This window comes from Schistocerca americana, chromosome X, assembly GCF_021461395.2.
Source record: "Schistocerca americana isolate TAMUIC-IGC-003095 chromosome X, iqSchAmer2.1, whole genome shotgun sequence".
Classification (NCBI taxonomy): domain Eukaryota; kingdom Metazoa; phylum Arthropoda; class Insecta; order Orthoptera; family Acrididae; genus Schistocerca; species Schistocerca americana.
This window is the reverse complement of record NC_060130.1, coordinates 639,680,073-639,704,243: the sequence shown is the minus strand read 5'-3', so window position 1 is coordinate 639,704,243 and position 24,171 is coordinate 639,680,073. Positions and strand designations below refer to the sequence as shown.

The 24,171-nt window shown below is 38.1% G+C and overlaps 1 protein-coding gene across 2 annotated transcripts in view; it reads left to right on the top strand.

Moving 5' to 3' along the window:
- Nucleotides 1-719: 719 nt before the first annotated feature.
- The window catches only part of LOC124556855 (polycomb protein Scm), a 195,527-nt gene continuing 172,075 nt past the window's right edge, over nt 720-24,171 (top strand). For both annotated transcript variants that reach the window (XM_047130876.1, XM_047130875.1), the window contains exons 1-2: nt 720-951; nt 13,925-13,986. In XM_047130876.1, the coding sequence (XP_046986832.1) occupies nt 13,959-13,986 (28 nt within the window). In that variant the 5' untranslated portion in view covers nt 720-951; nt 13,925-13,958. The remainder of the gene's footprint in view (nt 952-13,924; nt 13,987-24,171) is intronic.

Genomic DNA, 24,171 nt, shown 5'->3' with positions numbered 1-24,171 from the left:
ACTATTGTTGATTTTGTCACAATTTGTGTACGGTATTTTTTTCCTTTATCATCTTTTGAATGTAGCCAAATCAGCACGTTTATTGTTTCACAATTCACCTTATGTTGCCAGTTATGTTTGCTGTCGGCAAGCTCAAATCGGTATGTGAAACCAGTAAAAGATTTTGGCACTTCAGTTTTAAAAATTAAAATAAAAGCTACCATTAGTAGAGGTAGTAGCTCCCTGCCAGTGTTGTCCTGTAACTATATTGCAAAATATGTTTCATTGCCCCTATTTATTAAATATGTATTCACTTTTTCCCCCGTAGTTAGCAGTGTTGACCATCAAACCCATAACCTTGTACTGCATAAATCGATGTAAATCTGTTATGGACGATTAAAAAGCGAATTCATCTTTTTTCTCCTCTTGTTTTCATTACTAGTACCGTTAATAGTAGTAGCAGCTCCGTGGCAATATTGTCCTGTTATTACATTGCAAAATAGATGTCTTGGGATGTTTTGTAATCCTTTCCCATGAGTTATTAAATATGTATTCGCTTCTTTCGTCCGCAGGTAGCAGTATTGACCATCTAGTCCATAACCTTGTACTGCGTTATAAATCGATGTGAATCTTTTAAGGACGATTAAAACGCGAATTTATCTTTTCCCCTTCTTGTTCTCAGTGCTCTTTGCTTAAAAATAGCGGCCAGTGAATAGAATAAAACAAAAGCAAAAATTCTTTGGAAATAAATTAAAGAGAGGTGGTAGTGAACTTTCCGTTGTTTCCTGAGTTACAGTAAACGCGTTTGTGTATGAATGAAGTTCGTAGCCGTGGCGTTGTAGTGTAAGGTCTATGATGTTGACAAAGCTGCCGTATTGGTAGTCGAAGTGACGGATGAAATTTGTGTACCGTATAATATGCGTTATGAAAGATTGGAACCCGAAAAACCACTGCTTTGAGAAATCAGGAAAGGTAAAGTCAGCCCATAAGTGATCTGAGAGAAAAAGTGTGTGAGATGTGATTTTGTTCAGTGAAGGCGCAATTTGTAATAGGTTAAGTATTGTGCAGAATTCGACGATTTGAAGTAAAATGTTGTTATTCTTGTAGAGTTCATTTTAATATGTAAACAAAAGTGTGTTTTTTTAAGTAAATTTTTCCGATGCCTAGGTGCCGCTGTTTTATTACGTTGTTATTTCCTCATTTTTCTGTAAGGGCTCATTCATTACAACACAGAGAATATGTAAGCATCCGTACATATAACATCAAAAATACGTGCATGAGTGACAATATATGTTCTGTTACGTTTTGAAGACTTGATCAGACAAACTGCCCGTCTTGACAACATAAATTCCCGTGCTCTGACATGATGCGGTATCAACCGGACGGATCATATGAACAGTGCAGTGACTGTTGTTTTTTCCTCTCGTACATGAAGCTTGACAACTTCCAGATGAGTGAATGTTTTTAGTGTTATTGTCATAATTGTAGCCTCTGACGTATAAAGCTTATTTTTAAATGCAAATTACATTGTCAGTGATTGAGAGTAGTGATCAAATGTGACAAAAATGATCTGCTGTTAGAGATGAATGTGAGTTGCTATATAAAACATAAAATAATATCACAAATTCATGACCATCGTATGTGGAGTTTGATTAACAGATTACCACATAAAATGACGTAGGCCTAATGAGACATGTTCCTTCAATTGTGCTTTAAGACTTAGTCTGTAGCTGCATTTCTGTGCAGTGTAACATAACTGAGGAAGAGCTGTCATCTGTAGAGGAGATAATAGGCACCTCCAGAACACTGTATTTATTGTTATCTCCTTGACATCACATACAGAGTGCTATTTGGTTCTTATTGTTATTAATTCCGACATGAAATGCAGTGTAAGTAATTTCTCTGTCTAAATATCAGGAAAAGTGTCTAATTGCATAATCTAAATGGCTGTAACTTCTCGTTTAGATTGATGTTGGAGATCTCTCAGCATACAGATATATAATTCACTGCCTTTGTTTTAGGAATAAGATTTCTGTTGAAGAATTGATAGTAATTCATTCTATATTTGAATGCAATATTCATTTTGGTTTTGTAAAATCACTTCTTATAATGTTTCACTTTCGTAATGTTTGAAATATTTACATATAAGCTTCTAAAATGCTTTGTTTGTGCCTGCAGTAACTTTGATAACATATGCTGTATTGACACACAGACTAGTCAGAATACAAAACTACCACGTTAAAGATCTTACTTGTTGCGAGAGACTCATTAATATAAATTTAGGTTTTTATTGCATCTTGCTGTTTGTTTCGAAGATGGTTGCAATCCTTTTGGGCTGTGTGTTAGTGTTTACTGCTATGCTTACTGCACATGCCATAGAAAGAATTGAATTGGCATAAAATTTTCCATTTATCTTTGAAACAAGAACTGAACTCTGATTTACTGCTATTTCTTTTTAAATTATGAAGGATGTTATTGTTTGAAGTAAATAACCTTGTAATTGACAGATGTCATTGTCACGGCATTGCAGAAGCACCCGATTCACACATCTGCTTTGACCCATCACGTCATCAATATGGTGGAAAAGGCTACATCCAGTATATACAAAATGATGTCAAAACGTCACTACATGTACACACCAACAAACACGAACAAAAATAAAAATGACACAATAACGTCTCCCACCAAAAATAAACTAATGGAACAACTGTGGAAAATTGGGGTTTAGGACAGGGGCAAGCTAAGTATACAGTGATTAAAAGAAAATAAAAATAAATCACAGGGATCTGACATTTCACTATGTAGCTCAACCACAGCTGTTGGTACCAAAAAGCCAACACCTAAAACTCTGAAAAGTGGAATAAAAACACCAACAATTCAGAAACCCAAATAACTCATATTCACCATACCAATTAAAACACAACTGACCCCCCATAAATATAAAACATCACACTTACTATAGGCCTAGAATAAAAACAGAACAAACACTCTCACACACACACACACACACACACACACACACACACCTGTGCATGCATGCACTGTCAATACCACATATAAGTGTCCATGACCCGAGCTGCCAGAACTGTCCACGACCTCATGTTGTTGTCACAAACATGACACCTAACATAGTTGGCAATAAGACCGAATATCTGCAGAAACTGTATTGCAGACATCATATCATCACCCATCTAAGAAGATAATCATACAGTCACGGACTTCACTGACATATCCATGCCCAACAAAAATGCAATTAAAAAATAAGACTTCTTTACGCACAACAAACACCAAAATAATCAGACCTAACAAAAATGCAAATCACATTAATAAAAAAAACCTTAAAAACTGACTGAAAACACTTCCACAGTCCATGTTAGCATGATGACAACCAAAACAAGCCCAATACCATGCGTTAAACTCAGCACGTCCACATCCTCCACCAGAGGGCACCATCAAATACAACATGACATCTACAAACACATCTAACTTGAGAACTCCATGCCATAGTGATGTCACACAACACAGTTATATAATGTTAATGACTGATGTGACAGCAACTTTTAGTGCATATTTTCAGTTTAGTTGGTTGTTGGCAAAGTCAATAAATGTGAAACCAAAAGAACCTGGTTGTAGTGATAGACTGATCTGTAGCGTAACCCAAGGTATAGGTTTGGTTCGATGGTGACTGTGAGTTGGTGAAGTCACCAAATGTGAAACCCAATTAACCTGGTTGTGGTGGTTTAAAAATCTGTAGTGTAGCATCTATGAAAAAATCATTACTGATATCACATTATTGGCTCCATGGTGTTTACGACTTTTACTGCATATTTCCTATATCACTCGTAAAATCCGATGGATGTCCAGTATCAAATATTCCTCTTTATCCAGTTTTCTTCTCTCAGCTCTAAGATTTTTATTTTTCCCATTCTGTTGCCTTATGATCACGTAAGTTAGTTAAGCTCCTTGTAATCTTGGGCTATTTTTCATTCTGGTTTCTGTTGTAAACTCTTATTAATTTATTTGGCAACTAAAATTAAACAAAATAGGTAGGATGTATTTCACATAGTTTTCAGTTGAAATGAGATGTGGAGAAACAAAACTGTAGTTGTAATGGTTCCAAGAGAATGAACTTCAAACACTACATCAAATAAAATAAGAGTCAAAAGGTGATAATACAAACAGAAGTAACTCAAACAACTCTTGTCTTTTCCATTGATTATTATTTGTTTCTCGACCCAGAATTTGGTGACACCTGTTGTCATTTTTGCTAGAAGATGGCACAAAAAAGTTAATTTTGTCCCCTACACATAGTGTGATACTGTTTTTAAATTTGGGAATATGTTAGGCATCCAGAAAGTAGAGTCTGCTGATGGGTTGTGGAAACACAGTGGTGATGTTAAAATTTTCACATACACAACTCACTCGTGACCATTGGAGGCTACAAACTGCGATTTGAATTTTATTATCCGATGTAAAAGTCACGACTGGTGTTTATAAACTTCACCAAAATCAAAGTGGCCACAGGAAAAGAAGGGAAAGTAAGCTTAGTATTTAACACTCTGTCAACAATGAAGTGTTAGAGATGGAGCACAAGCTCAGGCGGGGGAAAAACTGTTCCAGCATTTATGTTCAGTAGTGTAGGAAACTTTGGGAAACATAAATCTGGATGGAAATTTGGCCCGCCGTTGTCCCCATGAGAGTCCAGTGATTTAACCAATGCATCACTTCTTATGATTAAGGCCACTGCTGGGGAGATTTAAGCAGTGATTAATTTTTTCGAAACCTAAAATGTGGTGACTGTAGAATTGCACCATAAAATCTGAGGTTTATTGGAAATAATAAAATGAATGCATCGGCTGTTTATATTTAGGTGCGCATAATTAGTTAAGGACATGAAAATTTTCATAGAGGAGAAGGAAGAGTGCATCCAACAAATTTTTTGCAAGACTCTGTAAAGATTACTACAGTGATGAAATAAAATGCATTCCCATGACAATGTTGGTAACAAAAAAAAGAAACTTGTAATCTTAGGCAGTAAATTTCTACTATGCAGATAGACAAAAACTGCATCTGTGACGTTATGAGCGACACAAAAGTAAAGAAAATTATATGGAAAATTAGAACAACATACATTCATGTACAGTAAATACTATTTTTCTATGGAACTCATAGTGTTGCCATTTTGGTTGTATTTGCTCATCATATAACAACTTTTTTTCCATGTGAGTGTAGGTGCGAGGAACTAGATGTAACGTTGTATTTCAAAAGTACTAAAAAACTTTCTGTGGATGCATTACTTCCCATGAGGAGGAGATTAATGTTTAACGTCCAATCATCAATAATGTCATTAGAGATGGAGCACAAGCTTGGTTAGGGAAGGATGGGGAAGGAAATTGGCTGTGCCCTTGCAAAGGAACTGTCTTGGCATTTGTATGAAGAGAGTTAGGAAAGTCGTGGAAAACTCAAATCAGGATGGCTGGATGGGGGTTTGAACCATCGTTCTCAGAGAATGCAAGTCCAATATGCTAACCACTGCACCAACTCACTCAATAACTTCCCCTTTTGTAGCACACAAGAAGAATGGTTATATAGTACTTTCAGTATGAAGTTATTTTAGCACTCTGTAACACTGTTGATGGCACGGCAACTAGTTTTCAGGTAACTGTGCTAGTATATAAACTTGAATCACTAACAACAAAGCAAAACCTAAAATTTTAATATGTGTATTAGTTGTGTTGGCATGAATGTGTGTGTGTGTGGGGGGGGGGGGGGGGGGTCTGATTCAGAAAGAGGCCTCATGGCTTGAATGGCTGAAAGCTTACTTGTCTAGCAGTCTTTTTGATGTGCCTTTCTGCAACTCAGCATCTCCACTATGTAGTTAGCAGCAATCTGTGCTTTTCACAATATAGTCAACTTTGTTTCAAGTGGTACTCACCTCCAGAACAGCCACCCTGCATGACTGACGTTTGTTTGCTTCAGAATCCTGTTTCATAACTTTGTGAAATTTCACTAAATAGAAGACTTTAGTACTCTTTGACTACAGAGATCAACTAGAACTAACAACACAACAAATGTACTGTGACTGACAGGTGTAGTTGACTGACATGTGGCAGTGGTTGGATGTTGTTCCCATGTTGGATGCAAGCAGGTTGCAAAGCCCTGGTGGACTATGCTGATTTATCTTGTCATATGCTATTCTGAAATTTGGGCACATTTTAGATGAAGCATTGGACATGAAACAGTTTACCCCAGTATGGATGCCATAATTGTTAACACTGTACCAAAAACAGATGAATGTGCAATTTTTTTAAGAACATTTAGATTTTCATCACTAGAATAAAAAATTAGAAAGGTAGGGTAGTGATAAAAACACTGGACTCCTGTTTGGAATGATGAGAGTTCAGTTCTCCTTCAGTACATCCAGATGTAGGTTTTCTATGATTACTTACACTATTTAAGGGATTGAGAGATTGTCAGGGCAGCTCCTTTCTAAAGGGCACAGCAAATCTCTCCCTCCCTCCTCCTCCTCCTCCCCCTCCTCCCCCTCCCCCCCCCCTCCCCCCCAATCTTTGCTCAATTCGAGCTTGTATTCTATCCCTAAGAACCTCTTGATAGACACGACTTGAAACCCTGATCTTCCTTCCATCCAAGAATAAAACGGATTTTGTACACCACTTTTTTACTGTTCATGAGACAGATTTTCTAGGCTTGAAGCCCTTTATCTTGCCATCTAAATGGGCTCTTGGTGAGTACTAACACCCAAGGAAAGGAAGTAGGTCAAGGAACTAGCCCTCACAATCAACATCCACATGTAATAGGGCATGTTTAGCGCCATAATAAATGTTCTGGATTTGTACAGAGAATAGGGAGGGTCTGATATGACTTTTCTCATACTTATTTGTAATAGATTAGAAACAATAGCAACTAGAGTAATTCTCTTCAAAGAGTTTGTAGTAACATCCTCTTGTCAAAGCAGACGTGTTACATTGGATTACTAAGTCAAGGAAATTGAAAATGCTTGGAGAATATCCTAGTGTTCTTGAGCTCAGTGAGACATTTAACCACAGCTAAAGTATTGTAACATGGTTTGACATGAGTATTAGTGAGTAGCAGTTATGAAGTGGGTTTGAAAGGAGGAAGGCATCACTGATAAAAAGACTACAAAAACTGTTATTATTGTAATAAATTAACAAATTCAGCAGCCCACATCTTCAATTAACTGCTACAGTAATATACCAGTAAAGGTTTTTATCATCTCATACTACTGTTGTATGACCCAAATTCAGTGAGAAACTTTAGGTGAGATATGTTAGTTAACAACATAGCGCAAGTAAGTTGTGAAAGCTATGCTGACTGATGAAAAAGTGTGGTCTTCAGTGCAGAAACTGCTTTTGCAAGTACTTATGTTGAGTAGAGTTGGTGGTGGTCGTGGTGGTGGTGGTGGTGGTGGTAGTAGTAGTAGTAGTAGTAGTAGTAGTATTCATCTGTGGATCACCCTTACAAAGATATTGGACACGTCATGGTGTTAAGTTTCAGAACAAAACAAAAAAATTCGTGTGTACATACATTTACACACTTACAGGCCTAGTTTGATAGGATTGAGACAGGTTGTTGGCAGTGGTAGGAATCATTCTCACATGTGGTCAGAAGTAATTTACAGAAACCATGGAAAACCTAAATTGAGATGGCCTGATGGAGATTAGAACTTCCATATTCCCGAACACTATGCCAGTCTGTCTAAAACTATGTAACCTCAGTAGGTTTATTCCTTGTGTGCAGTACTGTTTTGTTTACACATTATTGCAAAGTTACTTCATAATGTGAAATGACAATTTCAGCTGGCAAGTATCAGGACACCAATGTTTAGATTCCATTTTGTGTACTGCAATTTCCTATCTGTTTGCCTGAAGAATTTTGTCGGCACATTTCCATAATTAGTGAAATGTCGACCTCAGAAAAAGGCTGAGATACTAATGTTATCCATTGCAGAGCTTTGATGAAAGTTTTTCCCTAGAAGCAATGAAAGATTATAGTGCAAATGTGTATTGTGAAGTAACAGACATGCTTTATTATTAATTGCGTTCCATTTTTTACTGAACCTTCACTCTGTTGTTATCAGAGGAATTCTTCAGTGTCTAGAGTGTATTACCTAATAGGTAATGTTAATGTATTTTAATAATCTCTTTAATATCCTTAGGCAATTTATTATACAATTTATCTTTTGGTAGACAGAGCTGTTTTGTTTATTCTTTCATGGTGAATGTAAATTCAGTCTAGATCTTGTTCTGTGGTCAGGGACAGATGTGTTTGCAACAATTATCATGATTATTATTTATGTGTGTCACTGTAAAATAACTCGTTCCGTGCTATTACAATTTATTCTGCAAATGATCCATAGAACATGAAACCAACTAACTGATCAATAAATGTATTCACACTGTGTGTGTAAAATCCCTTAAGGGCATAATATGCTGATGACATTCTGTCTGCAAGTAAATTTGTGTATTCACATTACTTCTGCTGAGAATCAATACTCAGCCCTATAAATTTTGTTTGTGAGCCATTCTACAGAAGTACCAGCTAAATTTTCTTGTACACTCTCATTTTCCCTCGCCTGAGTGACAGGAATGACATTTGTTATATTTGTGTTCATTGTAACTTTGTTGTATACTGAACAATTGCAAATTTTCTTGAGGGTTGGGCTCTAATTTCTCTGATGTTCTTGTCATGGTCATTTCCTGAGACACGTGTGAGAACTAGTAATATGTTGCCCGTATATTCGTGGAAGATATACTCTTTACACTCAAGCACGTACTGAATGATCCTGTTGTGAAACTTGCTGCCCTTTGTTGAATTTTCTCTCTCTCCCCTATTAATCCAACCTGGTAAGAGTTCCAGACTGATGAGCGATATTCAAGAAGTGGTCTTCATATGTTTTGTAAGCCATTTCTTTTGTGGATGAGTTACATTTTCTTAAGATTCTCCCAATAAATCTCTGTCTAGCACCTGTTTCTCCCACGTTAGTTTTATGTCATCATTCTACTTTAGATCACTCATGATGGTCGCACCAAGGTATTTTAAAGTTGTTAATGTTTGCATTGATTTTTTCTCAGTAGCGTAACCAGGTAATTGTAGTTTATTTTATTTTTAGTTGTATGCATGGAATTGAATACCTTAGAAAGGACATCATCTTCTGCATGGACTGTTATTAAATTCATTTATTCAACACAATCATGGTTTCAGCTTATAATGTCATTTTCGAGTGTAGCTTTAACAACATAAATTGCTGAAAGACTGGTTCAGCTGCACTTGAAATATTTTACAAAAAAATTATGTATTTATTTTTTAATTTTAGCTGCGCCTGTCTCTGTGTAAATGTGTCAATGCATCTTCCCTTTTAAGAACACACTATCGTTGTATCATCCATGTGTATAATGATACAGGAGTCTTCATCAGTTATACAAAAGATTGTAGCACTTCCCTAGATTGAGAAAGTTATGTCAAACTGGAATCGAAGGACAAATTCACTCAATGCCTTGTAAATTTCTTACTTTCTGTAGCAATTGCTTTGAAATCCATGCCATCTATGCATACAATTTACACCATACATCTGCCAGGTTGAGTGAATTCATGTTTCAACACCTGGTTTAACATTTTAGTGAAATGTTTAGACATGGACGACACAAGGACTGTTCTCATAAAAGGATTAATACACCGATGGTCTTCATAGTGAGATAGGCAGAACTACAATTTTTTAAACAATTTTGTTTTTATAAAATATTTCACAAACAGATATGTATCTATTTGAACTGGTCTTCAAGCTAGTTATGTTGTAACAGCTGTCACTTGAAAATGGCGTAGTTAGATGAAATTGTGATTGTGGTGAATAAATTAATTTAATAACAGTCCAGACAGAAAAGCTCTCCTTTTTAAAACAGCAGTGGCTATCTTTGCCTATTTATGCACAGTATTTTACATTTATTTGTGCTCAGGGTCAACTGACGGACCCTCCACCAATCATCGAGCCTCCACGTGTCTTCCTGCATTTCACTACAATCACCTTGTGTTGGAACCTTCCTACAGACAATAGCATCATCTGTAAACTACCTCAAGGAGCTTACAGTGTTATTCAGTAGATTGTTTGTATATATGGTGAATGGTAATGGCCTTGGAACCCTTCCTTGGGTTCCTCTCAGAATTACATCTGTCAATTTCATCACATTAACATCAGTGTGTGGAGTTCTGTCTGTTAGGAAGATCTGACTCCAGTCACAAATTTGATCCAGTACTCTATAAGCTTGCAGTTTGTTCTTTAATTGACAGTCAACAACTGCATTGAATTCCTTCCAGAAGTGAAGGAATACAGCATCAACCTGAGCACCTTTGTCTGCAGCACTCTGGATTTCATGAGCGATGAGACCAAATTTGGTTTTGCCAAAACTGTGTTTACGCAATCCGTTTTGAATTTTATAAAGTCATTCTCCAAAAATGTCATAATTCATAGGCATAGCACATGTTCCGTAATTCTCTGAGAGACTGACGACAGCAAATCTCAAACATCTATGATGTATATATGCAGACCCGAGTGATGAATGAAAATTTGTACCAAAGTCAGGATTCAAACCCGGGTCTCCTGCACATTAGGGAGATGCGCTAACCACTAAGCCATCCTGGCACAATGGCTTTGTACAACTGCATGGACTATCCTAGCAAACATCCATCCTCAGTCCAAATTCCCATTCATGCCCCAGTGTACTTTGTTCTGTTTTTTAGTTTTGAATGGGATTTTTGATTGATGAGGAAGTTGTGCTAAAGTAGTCTATGCAGCTGTGCAAAGCCACTGTGCCAGGGTGGCATAGTGGTTTGCACCTCTACCCAGTGAGCAGAAGACCCGAATTTGAATCCCAGGCTTGGTGCAAATTTTCATTCATCACTTCAGTCTGCATATATCCATCATAAGTGATATAGGCCCATAATTATGTGCATCAGTCTGCCAATACTTCTTGATAACAAGAATGGCCTGGTCTCTCTCTCTCTATGCTAGCTTTGATAAACTGCTGCTAGAAAGTAAGCAAGTTCTTTCACATAATTTGTGTAGAATCTCAAAGGTATCTCGTCTGATTCAGATGTCTTTATACTTACTGAACAATTTTAGTAAATTTTGTACTTTGAAATCATTTCTTGTAATATCTGTTATTTTGACATTCATATGATGATTGAAATTTGGAGCCATGTTATAATCTTCCATTGTGAGACAGTTTAGAGTGAATTCAATATTTTGGCGTTCTGTTGTCTTCCATTTCATGCACTGCTCTCCTTATTTCGTTTTGGCTTCATGCAGATTTTATTTGTGAACTAGACTTCAAATTCACTTAAATCTATGATGACGGCCTCTTTGCTTTTGTTACAACTTTCTAAAATCGTTATTGAACTATGGTAGATCTTTCCTGTCCCTCGTAACCTTGCTCGGCAGATACTGATCTGAGGTGCATAGAGCAATGCTGTACAATTTTAGCCATTTATGTTCCATGTCTTCATCTTCGGGGCTCAATATTTTATGTTAACTGCTCAGATACTCTGCAGTTTGTTTCCCATCACTTCTGGTAAGCAAAGGTATTTTCCTACCTTTGTCAACATTCCTTGTAACAGCTGTAATTGTAGATACTATAATAGCCGAATTATCACTGATGTCCTCTTTTGTGCTAACTCATTTGAAAAGCTTGACACTGTTAGTTGATCTAGACACTTACCTCATGAGTTGATTCCTTACCTATCTGCCCAATGTAAGTTTCAGATGAGAATTAAGAGCAGTGTCTCATGAATCCCTGGCTCTGGCACCAGTTTTAATTGTGTAACCCTCTCATTTTATAGCTAGGAAGTGAAAGTTCCCCCTGTTAAAATAGGATCATCAGGAGACTTAATCACAATGTTGTCCAAGTTTTCTGTGGAGTGCTCTTCCTCAGGCACATGGTCTGTAAGCACTTCCAATTACCAAGCTTGAGCCCACATTTGATGCTCACATTCACCCAGATTATTTCATGTTCAGATTCTGTTATAACCTCACTAGATATTATTGAGTTCTTTAAATTAGCCACAACCAGTGGTGTCTAGCAGACTTGCGATACATATTACAATCTTCAGTATTTTGCTGTTATTCAGTTTGAGATTCAGCCAGTCTCTGATACGATTTATAAGCCATACTAATTCTGGGACCTTACTATGTATGCTCCTGTTGCTTACTATAGGTGGAGTCACAAATGATGGCGGTTGAGTTTAGGCTTGTTCTGCTCTCCTACATCATGTGTTTTCTGGCAGCCAGTGACTGTTTAATAGTGTTATGAGTGCTCTTGAATGTTGTATGCAATGCAAGCATTATATGTGACTGCAGCGAGTTATTTAGTGAATTTTTATTCTGTTTGTTCTGAAATGTCGTGACTGATGGTGGTAGTGACAAAGTTTACTCAAGCAAGTGAGAGACATAATTTGAGGGGTATACGCTTTCATCAAGTGCAAAGCATGTGTATGCATTTACCACTCACCTGTCACTTGGAACTGGCAATAATGCACTCTCCGTCCTATTCTCGCAAACTGCTATCGTTCTTGGATTGGATTGTGATACTGTATTATTATTTTCTCATTTTCATCTGAAAGGATGTAAATTCTTTTCTGAGACTAATGTGGATATTCCCTCTGATAACTCTAGCGAATTTGACATTCACCCTATAGAGGTGTTGTAGCCGGGTTTACACACCACATGTACAGTATTACGCAAATAGAATTTCCATTGTGTAGTAAATGTCTGACCTGTGATGGGAGGAGGGGGGACTACACTTTTCCACACAATAGTGGAAGTTGAGAATGATGCAAAATTGTCTGAGCCTTTGGTTTAGAACATGCACAAAAAAGTTAAGTTTTACATGAACATGCCCTTTCATTTTCTCATATTTGCAAAAGATGCATTTTGGTAATAAAAAATTACCTATCTTCAGAGGCTATAATTTTTCATGAAGAATAACTGTTTTGGTATAAGGGCTATTGTATAGTAACTACCGTAAAAAAAATTCCTCTGAATGGTTATCGGTGTATTTCAAATGCAGGGTGCCCCAGGGGGACTGGGCAGTATTCAGGGTTACGACAGAAATGATAGTTATAAACCAAAAAAAGGTCTAGTAAATATAGGCTTTAAAATGCATACCTTAAGAGCTATTAACACTTCATCATCTTTGCTACTGCAGAAAACAAGTGCTCATAGCTCTTTAGGTATACATTTTAGAGTCCATGATTACTAGACTTTTTTGCTTTGAATGTTTGTTCCTGTCATATTCCTTAATACTGACCATCCTGGACACCCTGTATAGGAGGCTACTGATAATGCCCAGGTCAGTCTCACACATAATTCGAGTAAATTCTGATGGGTAAAATTTGTTATATTGTTATTATTCATGTACATTTTCATACTTGGAGTAACAAAGAAAGAAACCTGACTTATTTTCTTTATAAAATGAACCATTAAATGCACAGTTTTGTTATAGTCTATGAAGTGGAGTGTAACTTTCACTTTTGAATGTTACTGTTTTCTGGTTGAATATGTCATACCTTTCTTTTAGTTATGATACAAAATATACTGACACTTCGTAATTAATTGTCACTCAGGTAACCATCAGTATGGTACTTCATAAGTTCTACATGTAAAGTAATGTGTGAGATGCCAGTGGTATGTAATCTTGCCCCTTTATATTTCAGTGTTAAAACGATTTTTTTTTACTTGTAATGACACAGTGTATGTGAAAAATGTAAGATTGAAGTGTTTGAAATTTTGTATAATTTCCTACCCTTGTAGGAAGACCAGCTGAACTTCAGTGCCAGTTTCTAACTTAATCTCTCTATTAGGAATATTCACATTTATGTTATATCTAGCTGTTCTTAAACAAATATCTATTTACAGATTGTTGCACGTAGCAGAAAGAAGTTCCACCCCTATGTCAAACACCACAGGGAAACTGAGAGGTTAGTCATATTTATTGCGTGAATCAAAGAGTAAATTATTTATGGCTCTTTCAGATGCATGTTGTAAAATGACTTTGTTTTTGAAAGTATCATTAGCAGGTAGTTCCAGTGTTAAAATACCTACTTATAAGTCATTAGACCAAGATGCACTTGTCTTAAGATTGGAAGGTTTTATGAAATAAATGAGGACTGCAAAGATATACGAGAAAACTAGTCACTAATTCACTTGTAGTAGAATCATTCATTCAGCAATTAAATGACCATTGATAGCAGGAGTGAGCTGTGCATACAATTTGGATGATAAATAGAAAGCTTCATACTGGTTCTTACTACATTTAATAAAATCAGATATCTGCTAAGGCATGTAAAACACAGTCCCAGTATTGACATGCAGCTAGTGTCAATAACATGAGGCATTGAAACCTCATGTGAAAGACGAAGATTGTTTAAGCTTGTAGCACAGTCTGCTGTAGTTTGTTATGGAAAGTATGAGCAGGTAAAGAAATTTTGTTAAAGAAGCTTAGAACATAAACTTTGTAGGTAGAGTATATAAATCTCAGAATAAAATAAAAACCATATTAGATGCAGTGTGGGCAGTGTCAGAGAAGCAGCAGAAAGGTTCTGTTATTGACTCACTGATGTACGGGGTGCAGCCAGTCAAGGAATATGTTAGGGAACTGGTTTAAAAAATTTTATTTCGAATGCCCCAGTTAAGTCTACACAAGTTTTCTTGCAGCGTAACTTCTGCAATGTCTATATGACCCTAGCTACCTGCCTTTCAGAGCTAAGGCAGTGCTATCTGATTAAAGCTGTTGACAAGACACACCTTCAGCCGTCTACTGAAGTGTTGTTTTTATTTGATCTAATTTCCTTTTCTCACTTAACATCAGCCCTTTACGACCCCTCACAAGTCCTGACCACTCAACAACCTGTACACTGAAAAGAGGGAATATGTTATAAACACTACAGAGATATTCAAAAAACTTCAATAATAATTTCTTGTTTAGGACAGGTAAACTATAGAAAACTCATTTGATTTGATTTATTAATCAACCCGTGGATAATCTCACAATGGTATAGGACTTGTTATCGTAATACAATGAAAATAAATAGCGCAAGGTATGCATACACACAGAATATATAGCAATTGTTTTGTGAGAATGGGACAGGTGGTAGGCTCTGGCCTTACGAAGGAACTGCGGTGATGATGTAGAATTTCTGGATTTACTTCTGGAGGAGGCTGAGCACATCTACACCACACACAGCATATTAGATCACGCAATTAAAACTTGAACAAGGTAGAGTACTTAACTTTGAAACAATCCAGGTCCAGAGGAATCTCATTATGTATGTGATACTGTCGCTGAATAGTAAAACTTATCACTTTGTTTGATAAAGAATGATAGTCGCATCTCAATGCACAGTTGACTATAAACTTGGAAAGACAGTTTGGCTTCAATAACTCACACTGCTGGACCTGAAGTAAGACGATACTGTCATCATAAGTGATGATTAACAAGTGGGATGAGTGACACTGCGCTTTGAAGCAAGCAAGCATCCAACTGTGGTGATGTATGGAAATTCTTCAGGATGTGTGTATTCCAACATCTCTTATTTGCTGCTGCATCAAGCAGCGACTGTCCTTACTTGAAGTTCTGTCATGAGGTACCAGCTTTGGCATGGGACCTGCTGTGCCACATGATGATGGGGTGAGGGTCCTAAATGCTGACATAGCTGAGAAGGCTGCTGCATCAAGCAGCGACTGTCCTTACTTGAAGTTCTGTCATGAGGTACCAGCTTTGGCATGGGACCTGCTGTGCCACATGATCATGGGGTGAGGGGCCTAAATGCTGACATAGCTGAGAAGAGGACGGGGGGGGGGGGGTGAAACAACAACACCCAATGGTAGTGATGCAGCACACACTGAGGTCAGGTTGACTGGAAGCGGAACTCCAGGGGTATCATAACAGCTGTCAGGAGGGAGCTCCTCCACAGACATGGGCTTTGGCAGCGGGACCAGTGGCAACGGTTGCGAAACATCAGTCTCCGTCGGCATCGACAATGAAAGATTTCCGTGGCGGCTGCAGAAGCTACTACATACAGGGTATGGGGACAATGACCATGTAATAATTCTGCCAGTGACTTCCTGTCATATAGCAAGGAATGGTAGGAGGAGAGAAAAATCTTTCTTTAAAAAAGTCTTGCTCCTGTGTGTGGGAGAAAGAGTTTCTCCATGTGACTTTTTGATGTTTTAACGAAGCGTTCAGTTTCACTGTTGGACTGAGCGTGAAGAGGTGCGGTACTTACATGGTGTATTACATTCGTGGCAGAAAACTGTCAAGAATAAGCAGACGTGCATTGTGGTCCATTGCCCAAGACCTCAGGAAAACCTTCTAGACAAAAAATAGAAGACAAAGCTATCACAGTACTAGCAGCATTTGTGGATGTCATGGGGACTATGGAAGGAGAGTTGCTGTATGCATGTACCCAATGACCACCATGTGTTCCATGAGGGACCTGCGAAATCGATATGGTCCAGATGGACTTGGCCACTGAAAAAAGTGCTGTGGGAGAGTCCAGCTCCAGTCCCATAAGAAGATGCATCTACAGCTAACACAACAGGCTTAGTTGGGTCAAAGTGAATAAGACGATGCTGTCTTAACAATGTGTCCTTTAACTGCTGAAATGCATCCTGGCAGTCTTGGAACTACATGAGAGGAACACCTTTGTGGCACAGCCAGTTGGGCTGAGCAGCAATTTGCACAGTGTTTGCAATAAACTTACAGTAATTTATGAGCTTACCCATGACAGCTTGGGGCTCTTTAATGTTACGGGGCACCAGCAAATCTTTAATTGCTGGCAAGTGCGAAGAAAAGGATGAATACCCTGTGCATTTATTGTAGGTCCTAAATATTTAAATTTTTCATGGAAGGAGGAGAACTATTCCTTGTTACACTTTAAGCCAGCTGCAGGAAGAACTTTTTCTTCAAAATAAAAAAAAAAATTAAAAAAAAGTTGCCAGTGTTCAGCAGGCATACAACCAACAACAACAGTATTGTCGAAATAGTTTGTATGTGAAGGGACTTTTGCTGTTACTTGTTCCAGAAAATGAGAAATAGCAGGAGCTGAAACACTTCTGAATGGTAGTTTTTGAAACTCGAATAAACCCAGGTGAGTGTTGCTTGGGCTGCTTGTTCAGTGGTAGCTGTGCTGTATACCTCACATAAATCAGCCTTGGCAAAGAATTTGCCCTTACCCAATCTGCCATTAATTCCTCCATTTGTGGAAGAGGAAATGAATCCACAACAGTTTGTAGGTTTACTGTTGCTTTAAAATCAGCAAACAGATGAAAATCTCCTGATGGCTTTTTGAAAATGACCAAGGGTGATGCTCTCTAACTTGAAGAAACAGGTTGTAACACCCAAGTGTCTTTCCATCATTACAGTTCCCAAGCAAACTGCTCATGTACAGTATGGGGGCAGGCTGAACATGATGAAATCGTTGTTGCACATTATCTTTAACAGTAACGTGCAAATCAAAATATTTGGCCCTTCCTAATCCTGGTTCATAAAGTTCATCACACACTGATCAGCCAGGACATTATGACGACATACCTAGTAGTCAGTTTGTCCACTTTGGCACGGGTAACAGTGGCAACATGCCATGACTGAAAGCAATGAAGCCTTGGTAGGTCGATGGAGGAAGTTGGCACCATATTTACACACACACACACACACACACACACACACACACACACACATCATCTAATTCTCGTAAATTCCGGGAAGGGGGCAATGAGTTCTGATGCCATTTTCAATCACATTTCAGATGTGTTCGATTGGGTTCAGATCTGGTGAGTTGGGGGACCAGCCACTGCGTTCCTTGAACCACTCCTGGCCTTGTGACATGACACATTATCCTGTCGAAAAATGTCACTTGCGTCAGGAAACATGATCATCATGAAGAGGTGTATGTGGTCTGCAACCATTGTACAATACTCTTTGGCCGTAATGGTGCCTTGCCCGAGCTCCACTGGACCCATGGATGCCCATGTGAATGTTCCCCATAGCACAATGGAGCCGCCGCCAGCTTGGGCTCCATCCAACAGTATAGGTGTCAAGGAACTGTTGCCCTGGAAGATGACAGATTCATGCCCTCCCATCAGCATGATGAAGAAGGTATCGGGATTCATCGTGCCATAAAAGATCTGCCGCTGCGCCGATGTCCAGTGCCTATCGTCATGTGCCCATTTCAGTCATAGTTGTCGATTTCATGTTAGGATTGGTGCATGCATGGGTCGTAGGCTATGGAGGCTGATTGTTAAGAGTGTTCAGTGCACTAAGTGTTGAGACACACTTGTACTCTGCCCAGAATTAAAATCTGGTGTTAGTTCTGCCACAGTTCACCACCCGTTCTATTTTACCAGTCTGTCCAGCATACAACATACGACATCTGTAATGAGGGGTGACTGCCCAGCCCCACAACGTCTGGGTGTAGTTAAAGCTTGGTTTTGCCATGTGTTGAAGACACTCGCCATTGCACACTTCAAACACCCGACAAGTTGTGCAAATTCCAAACTGCTCATGCTGAACCTCTGAGCTGTCACAAATTGCCCTCAGTCAAACTCAGATCACGTATCTTCCCCATTCTACACAATGACAGCACACTCGTTGATGCTGCATGCACCGTGCATGTGTCCGACTAGCTGTGATTCCTTACCAGATGACACTACTATTGCCTGGGCAGGTTTATATCGCTAGTAGATAAGTGTTCATATTGTTCTGGCTGACCAGTGTTTTATTCCACAAGTCAGAAATATTAGTTTGAGGCACTGAAACGTGATTTGTAACACATTGTCTTGGATGCGCACGTTGAACAACTCAAACAAGTGTAAACCAAAAATGTTGGCTCTGTTTCTGGGACATAGTATATGAAATGAAACACTCTTTGTAACTTCACAAAAAGTTGCTTGCAAACTGCACACAACATGTACTGGTATTTCATGTCCATTATAAGCAGATAAAACAGATGTAACCTTCTAAAGCTGTGGGCTACCAATCATTTCGTATTTGTCTTTATTGATGCGGGGAGATAGATGAACCTGTGTGTAACTGAAATTTAATCATCTTTTGAGCCACTCTTAATTGACCAAAATGTTTGTTCTTGTGTTTGTGGACTACAGGAGGTTTCCATGATCCAGAAAAGCAAGCCTTCATTGATGTTGACTGTAGTGGCAGTGCCAACATGACACTCACATCCTGAAAGTCGCACTCATTTGGTGCCTGCTCTGGCCACCTTGTAAACAATGTGTTTACAACACATCAAACATTTTACATCCTGATAGGGACAAGGTTTTCCGTCATGATTTGAAAAACACCGAGGACAATACTTCTTCAACTTATTCTGAAGTACACCTTGTGTACCACATCTGAAATGTTTCACCTGTTCTTTTACTGTTAATCTAACCCCTGCCTTTTTTTCACTCTAGCATTAGTGTGAACTTTAGGTTGAGAGTCCTGTGTATTATGAACAGGAGTAATAGAGGGAGCCTCAAAACACAACTTCAGTTGTGTCTAGTATACTTCAAGACTGTACAATTGGCAAAACTGTTTTCAGATCAGGATCTGGCAATATTAGGATAGCAGCACGAATGCGTGTGTGTGCCAAATTTTGTGTGATTTCATCATATACCATAATATCACTGTAACTTAATCTGCAAGAGCACTTAAATCTGCCATTTCTTTTTTGCCTGCAAAGTTCAGTAGTCAACTGTTTCAATGACTATTCAGGGTGCTCCTTAAGACGAAAGAATATAAATCTCGCTGTGGCAACTTGAGTCTGAGATTCAAATTATTAGTCTATTTCATGAACACGTTTTTGATACACAATATCTTCAGGACAAGAGTCTGGGCACAGTTTTAAACATAGACAGTACACATCTGCTCTGATTGTTGACAAAAAGAAATCAATGTGTGCCATACCTTCAATTTTGTAAGCTGTGAATTAGGCTTCCAGTTGCATATGACATTTGGACCAGCCCTCTTCTGTACTGTTAAACTGGTGAAACCTGGGAGCAGCTGCTACATGTGGAGCTGCTCGTTGCGACAGTAAAGTTGTCATTTGTTGGACACTTAGCAGCAGTCATTCAATCCGTTGTGCACGAAACTGAACAACTTATTTCTCAGACAAGGTTAAACACTTTGTAGTAGACACAAAAATATAGTAATATTATATTGGCCACTGAGATTAGCAGAACACTAAGCAGACCAGGGCAGTATATGCGCAGGAATACCATGCAGATATCCTCGCTGACAGCCCTTTACAGCCACTTGCAAGTCCTGACCACTCAACAACCTTTACACTGAAAAGAGGGAATATGTTACAAACGCTACAGAGATATGCAAAAAACTTCAGTCATAATTTCTTGTTTAGGACAGGTAAGCTGATGAAAACTTATTTGATTTGATTTATTAATCAATCCATGGATCATCTTATAATGATACAGGATTTGTCATCATAATATGATGAATATAAATAGCACGAGGTATACATACACACAGAATATATAGCAATTGTTTTGTGAGGATGGGACAGGTGGTCGGCCATGGCCTTATGAAGGAACTGTGGTGACATATTAGCATTTCTAGATTTTTGGCTTCAATAAATCACACTGCTGGATTTGAAGTAAGATGATACTTCATCATAAGTGATGATGAACAAGTGGGATGAGTGGCACTGCACTTTGAAGCAAGCAAGCATCCAGCTGTGGTGGTGTATGGAAATTCTTCAGGGTGTGTCTGTACCAACATTTCCCATTTGCTGCTGTGTTAGGCAGCGACTCTCCTTACTTGTGGTTCTGTCATGAGGCACCACCTTTGACATGGGTCTTTATTCTTCAGACGACACCACAAGGGCTGTTTCTGTGTTTGTCTGAAATGATTTAGGAAAACACAGAAAACATAAATCAGGATGGTCAAGTGGCAAGTCGATTCAGTGTTACGAGACAAATAAAAGGAAACTGAAGCAGTAATCAAGCATCTTAAGTGTAAGGATTCACATGTTATTTTGAAACACAAAGTAGGATAGTGAAGATTTCTGCACCATACACTAGCAGTCTACCTAGTTACTTGTGTGACAGGTCTTTTTAGTAAGATATTTTCCAAGGCAGATTTAATTATTCATTGATGAATTCCCTACACAAGAAAAATGGAAAAATAACAACTACAGAATGGTTAAAATTACTTAACACTTTATACTTCACAACTTGTAATTAAGTTCCGCTAGTCAGAGCTAGGCGACTGATGACCTCAGAAGTTGAGTCGCATAGTGCTCAGAGCCAGTCAGAGCTCTCAACATAACATGTAAAACATCTGCCATTGCTAACTTCCCGAAAGGAAAATATCAGTTGACTTGCAGTTTTTACAAGTTTAGCGCACACAGATTATCAGTAATTAGGCACTGCCTGTTGCCCATTTAACTGTCACCAGAAAAAACACTTTTTTTCCCACATTGGCACCCCACACCCTGTTATTAGAGCCTTAACCATTACACAGCTGTCAGTCGAGATTGTAAAACTGTAATGCCATGTTACAAATGTCATATAAGTAATTTTAATCAGAGTGTAGATGACTATATCATTGGTAAATATGTTTAAAAATTGAAAATGGAATAGTTGCTTATTTTTCCGAGCACAATTTGATGAACAGATTTGCAGTTTGACTATAGGAGTGACTTCAGTTCTGCAGAAAAATATATTTATTCTTGCATAAGGAAGTGGAAAGTGTTCATAAAAGAAGGAAAAAACTGCAGTGTTTAGAAACCTCTGTGATTTAAAGAATTTTGACTGTGTGAACTGTAGTGTATATAGCTAAATAAATTATGTGATTAACTGCAAGACACTCCATCGGTTCTAATCTTGTCACAACTGTAGGAAACGGAATGTAATTTAACACTATCATTTGACAGGAATTGGGCTCATACTTAAAGTATTGTAATATGTAGAATTTCTCAGGGTTTCGTGATGCACTCAACTCTTTTTCCTGATAATGGCAGTGCTGCAAACCTCTGTTCATCCATCTAGATTTAGTTTCTTTTGAAAAGGATAAGGCCAATACCCTTCCTTATCCATCTTTACCTAATATAAGTTTGTGCTCCACCTCAGATGAGTGTCATGAACCAGTTTTAAACCCTAATCTTCCTGTCTTCCTTAACCTCTTTGAAGCAGGAGACACTAGGTCTTCGATCAGGAGAGTGGACGGTAACCCCTTGTGGAAGACACACATTCGCCACCTCTTTCATAAGCTGAAACTATGGTGTATATTGCTGATTGCAATTAGAATATTACCTATAGAGTCAACTCCATACAGGTACTGAAACCGGTTTACTTTCTGCGACTTTCTTGATGCCACATGGAATAATACGTTGGGGGAATTCTGCTTGGGCACAAAAACTGTTTTAGTGCAGAAGCAAGCTATTGAGACCATACCCAGTGTTAACTAAGGAAGCTCATGTTGAAGTGTCTTTAACAATCTGGAGTTCTTGCACAAACATGACAATACTTCTACCTGCATATGATATTTGTGGTTGACTTCTTGAATGGGATTGCACCAGCCTTTCAGTAACTACAAGGTACAGTACAGATAGTGATGTTTTGAGACAATCCCTAAACATTTTTCAAAAAAGCATGCATTACCCTAAAATTGACATTGGCTGTAGGTTTCTATAAGAGTTCAATCCTGCTAGTGACAAACCACAATTTTAAAACCCAAGTTGAAGACTTTCCTCTAATAATATTTCCTGGATGACTACCTTAAGTCCACTTAATTGTGTTACAGGATATCATTCACTGAATTTAATTGGATGAGGGAAGATCATGTTCATGTAGGAGTCCTGCTTTGTGTGTGTTTGACAGTGATATTTAAATTGTAGCTTGGCAAAATGCTTTGAGAAATACAAAAGCTAATTACCGAAAGAGGATACAAATTTGTTTACCTGCAAAATCCATCCTGATTTGCATTTACCACAGTTTCCCCAACTCATTACCTGTGAATTTGGGGATTTGGCAATGGCTGAAATGTCCTTTTGTTGCCAGTTATTAAGATTTGTAAAATGAAGTAAATTATTGCATAGTAATGTTGTTGGTAGTGGTTGTGGTGGTATTTTTATTCTGGAATTTCATAGTTCCTTGTTTTGTTCTCCTGTCTTGTTTGTTCCAATAAGGTCAGAATGCATTGGACACATTCTTTGATGGTGTGTCATTGACACAAGTGTCATCTTTAATGAAAATAGCACTTCTACCTGTCAGTCAGTTGTCTCCATATTTATAGATGTTGCATCCATATGGCTATGAAAAGTGGGGACCATGACACAGTCTTCTTCCATCAAATAATTTTGGAAGACAGAATTCAAAAGCACAAATATCATTTGGCCATTTTCTATTATGGTATACTTGCCATCAACAAGTGACATGATCTTCTGGTTCACACAAAGCTAATTGACAAGTGAAAGGTTACCAGACATGTTATGAAAGTTTGGTTATTGCATTTTATTTTTTAACTTCATGGGATGCTTCTTTCAAAATTATCATCACTTGTATTTTGATTCTATTCAGCATTTGTTTTTCATTACTGCATGGGTTTCTCTGAATATAAGGCACATCGCTCTGTGCTTTCTTAATTGAGTTCTAATTGTGTATTCAGTAATCATAGGGCCTTCTGACCACTCATTGAGTTCTCTGAGCAACAGACTTGTTTTACACACATCCAATTAGGAATTTTGATTTGAGCCATAAGTCCTCCATTTTTATCATTCCCAATGCTAAAAGGCTATAGCTGACAGTAGTGGTAATGGGCAGTCAAATTTCTTTTGTTGCAAGTTTGGGACAAACTTTGATGTTTTGTTCCATGTTTCTTATCAAATGTGTTGCGTGTGTAGACATTCAGTTTAGCTCTGCATGTATGGAGCAGTCAAACATGCTTTGGAACAACATGGTGGATTTTCACTGCATTCTCCATGTAATACTGATATTTTGTCACTGATGCTTCTGAGCCATTATTGGAGCTTTCATGCTGTGGGAATGACTATAACTGCGCATTCTGATTTTCATTGTGTCCCTTAAAAGCTCAACTTAATACAGACAAGTTTTCATGTGTTTGTCGTCTGTTTTATTCTCTGTTGCATGTTAAT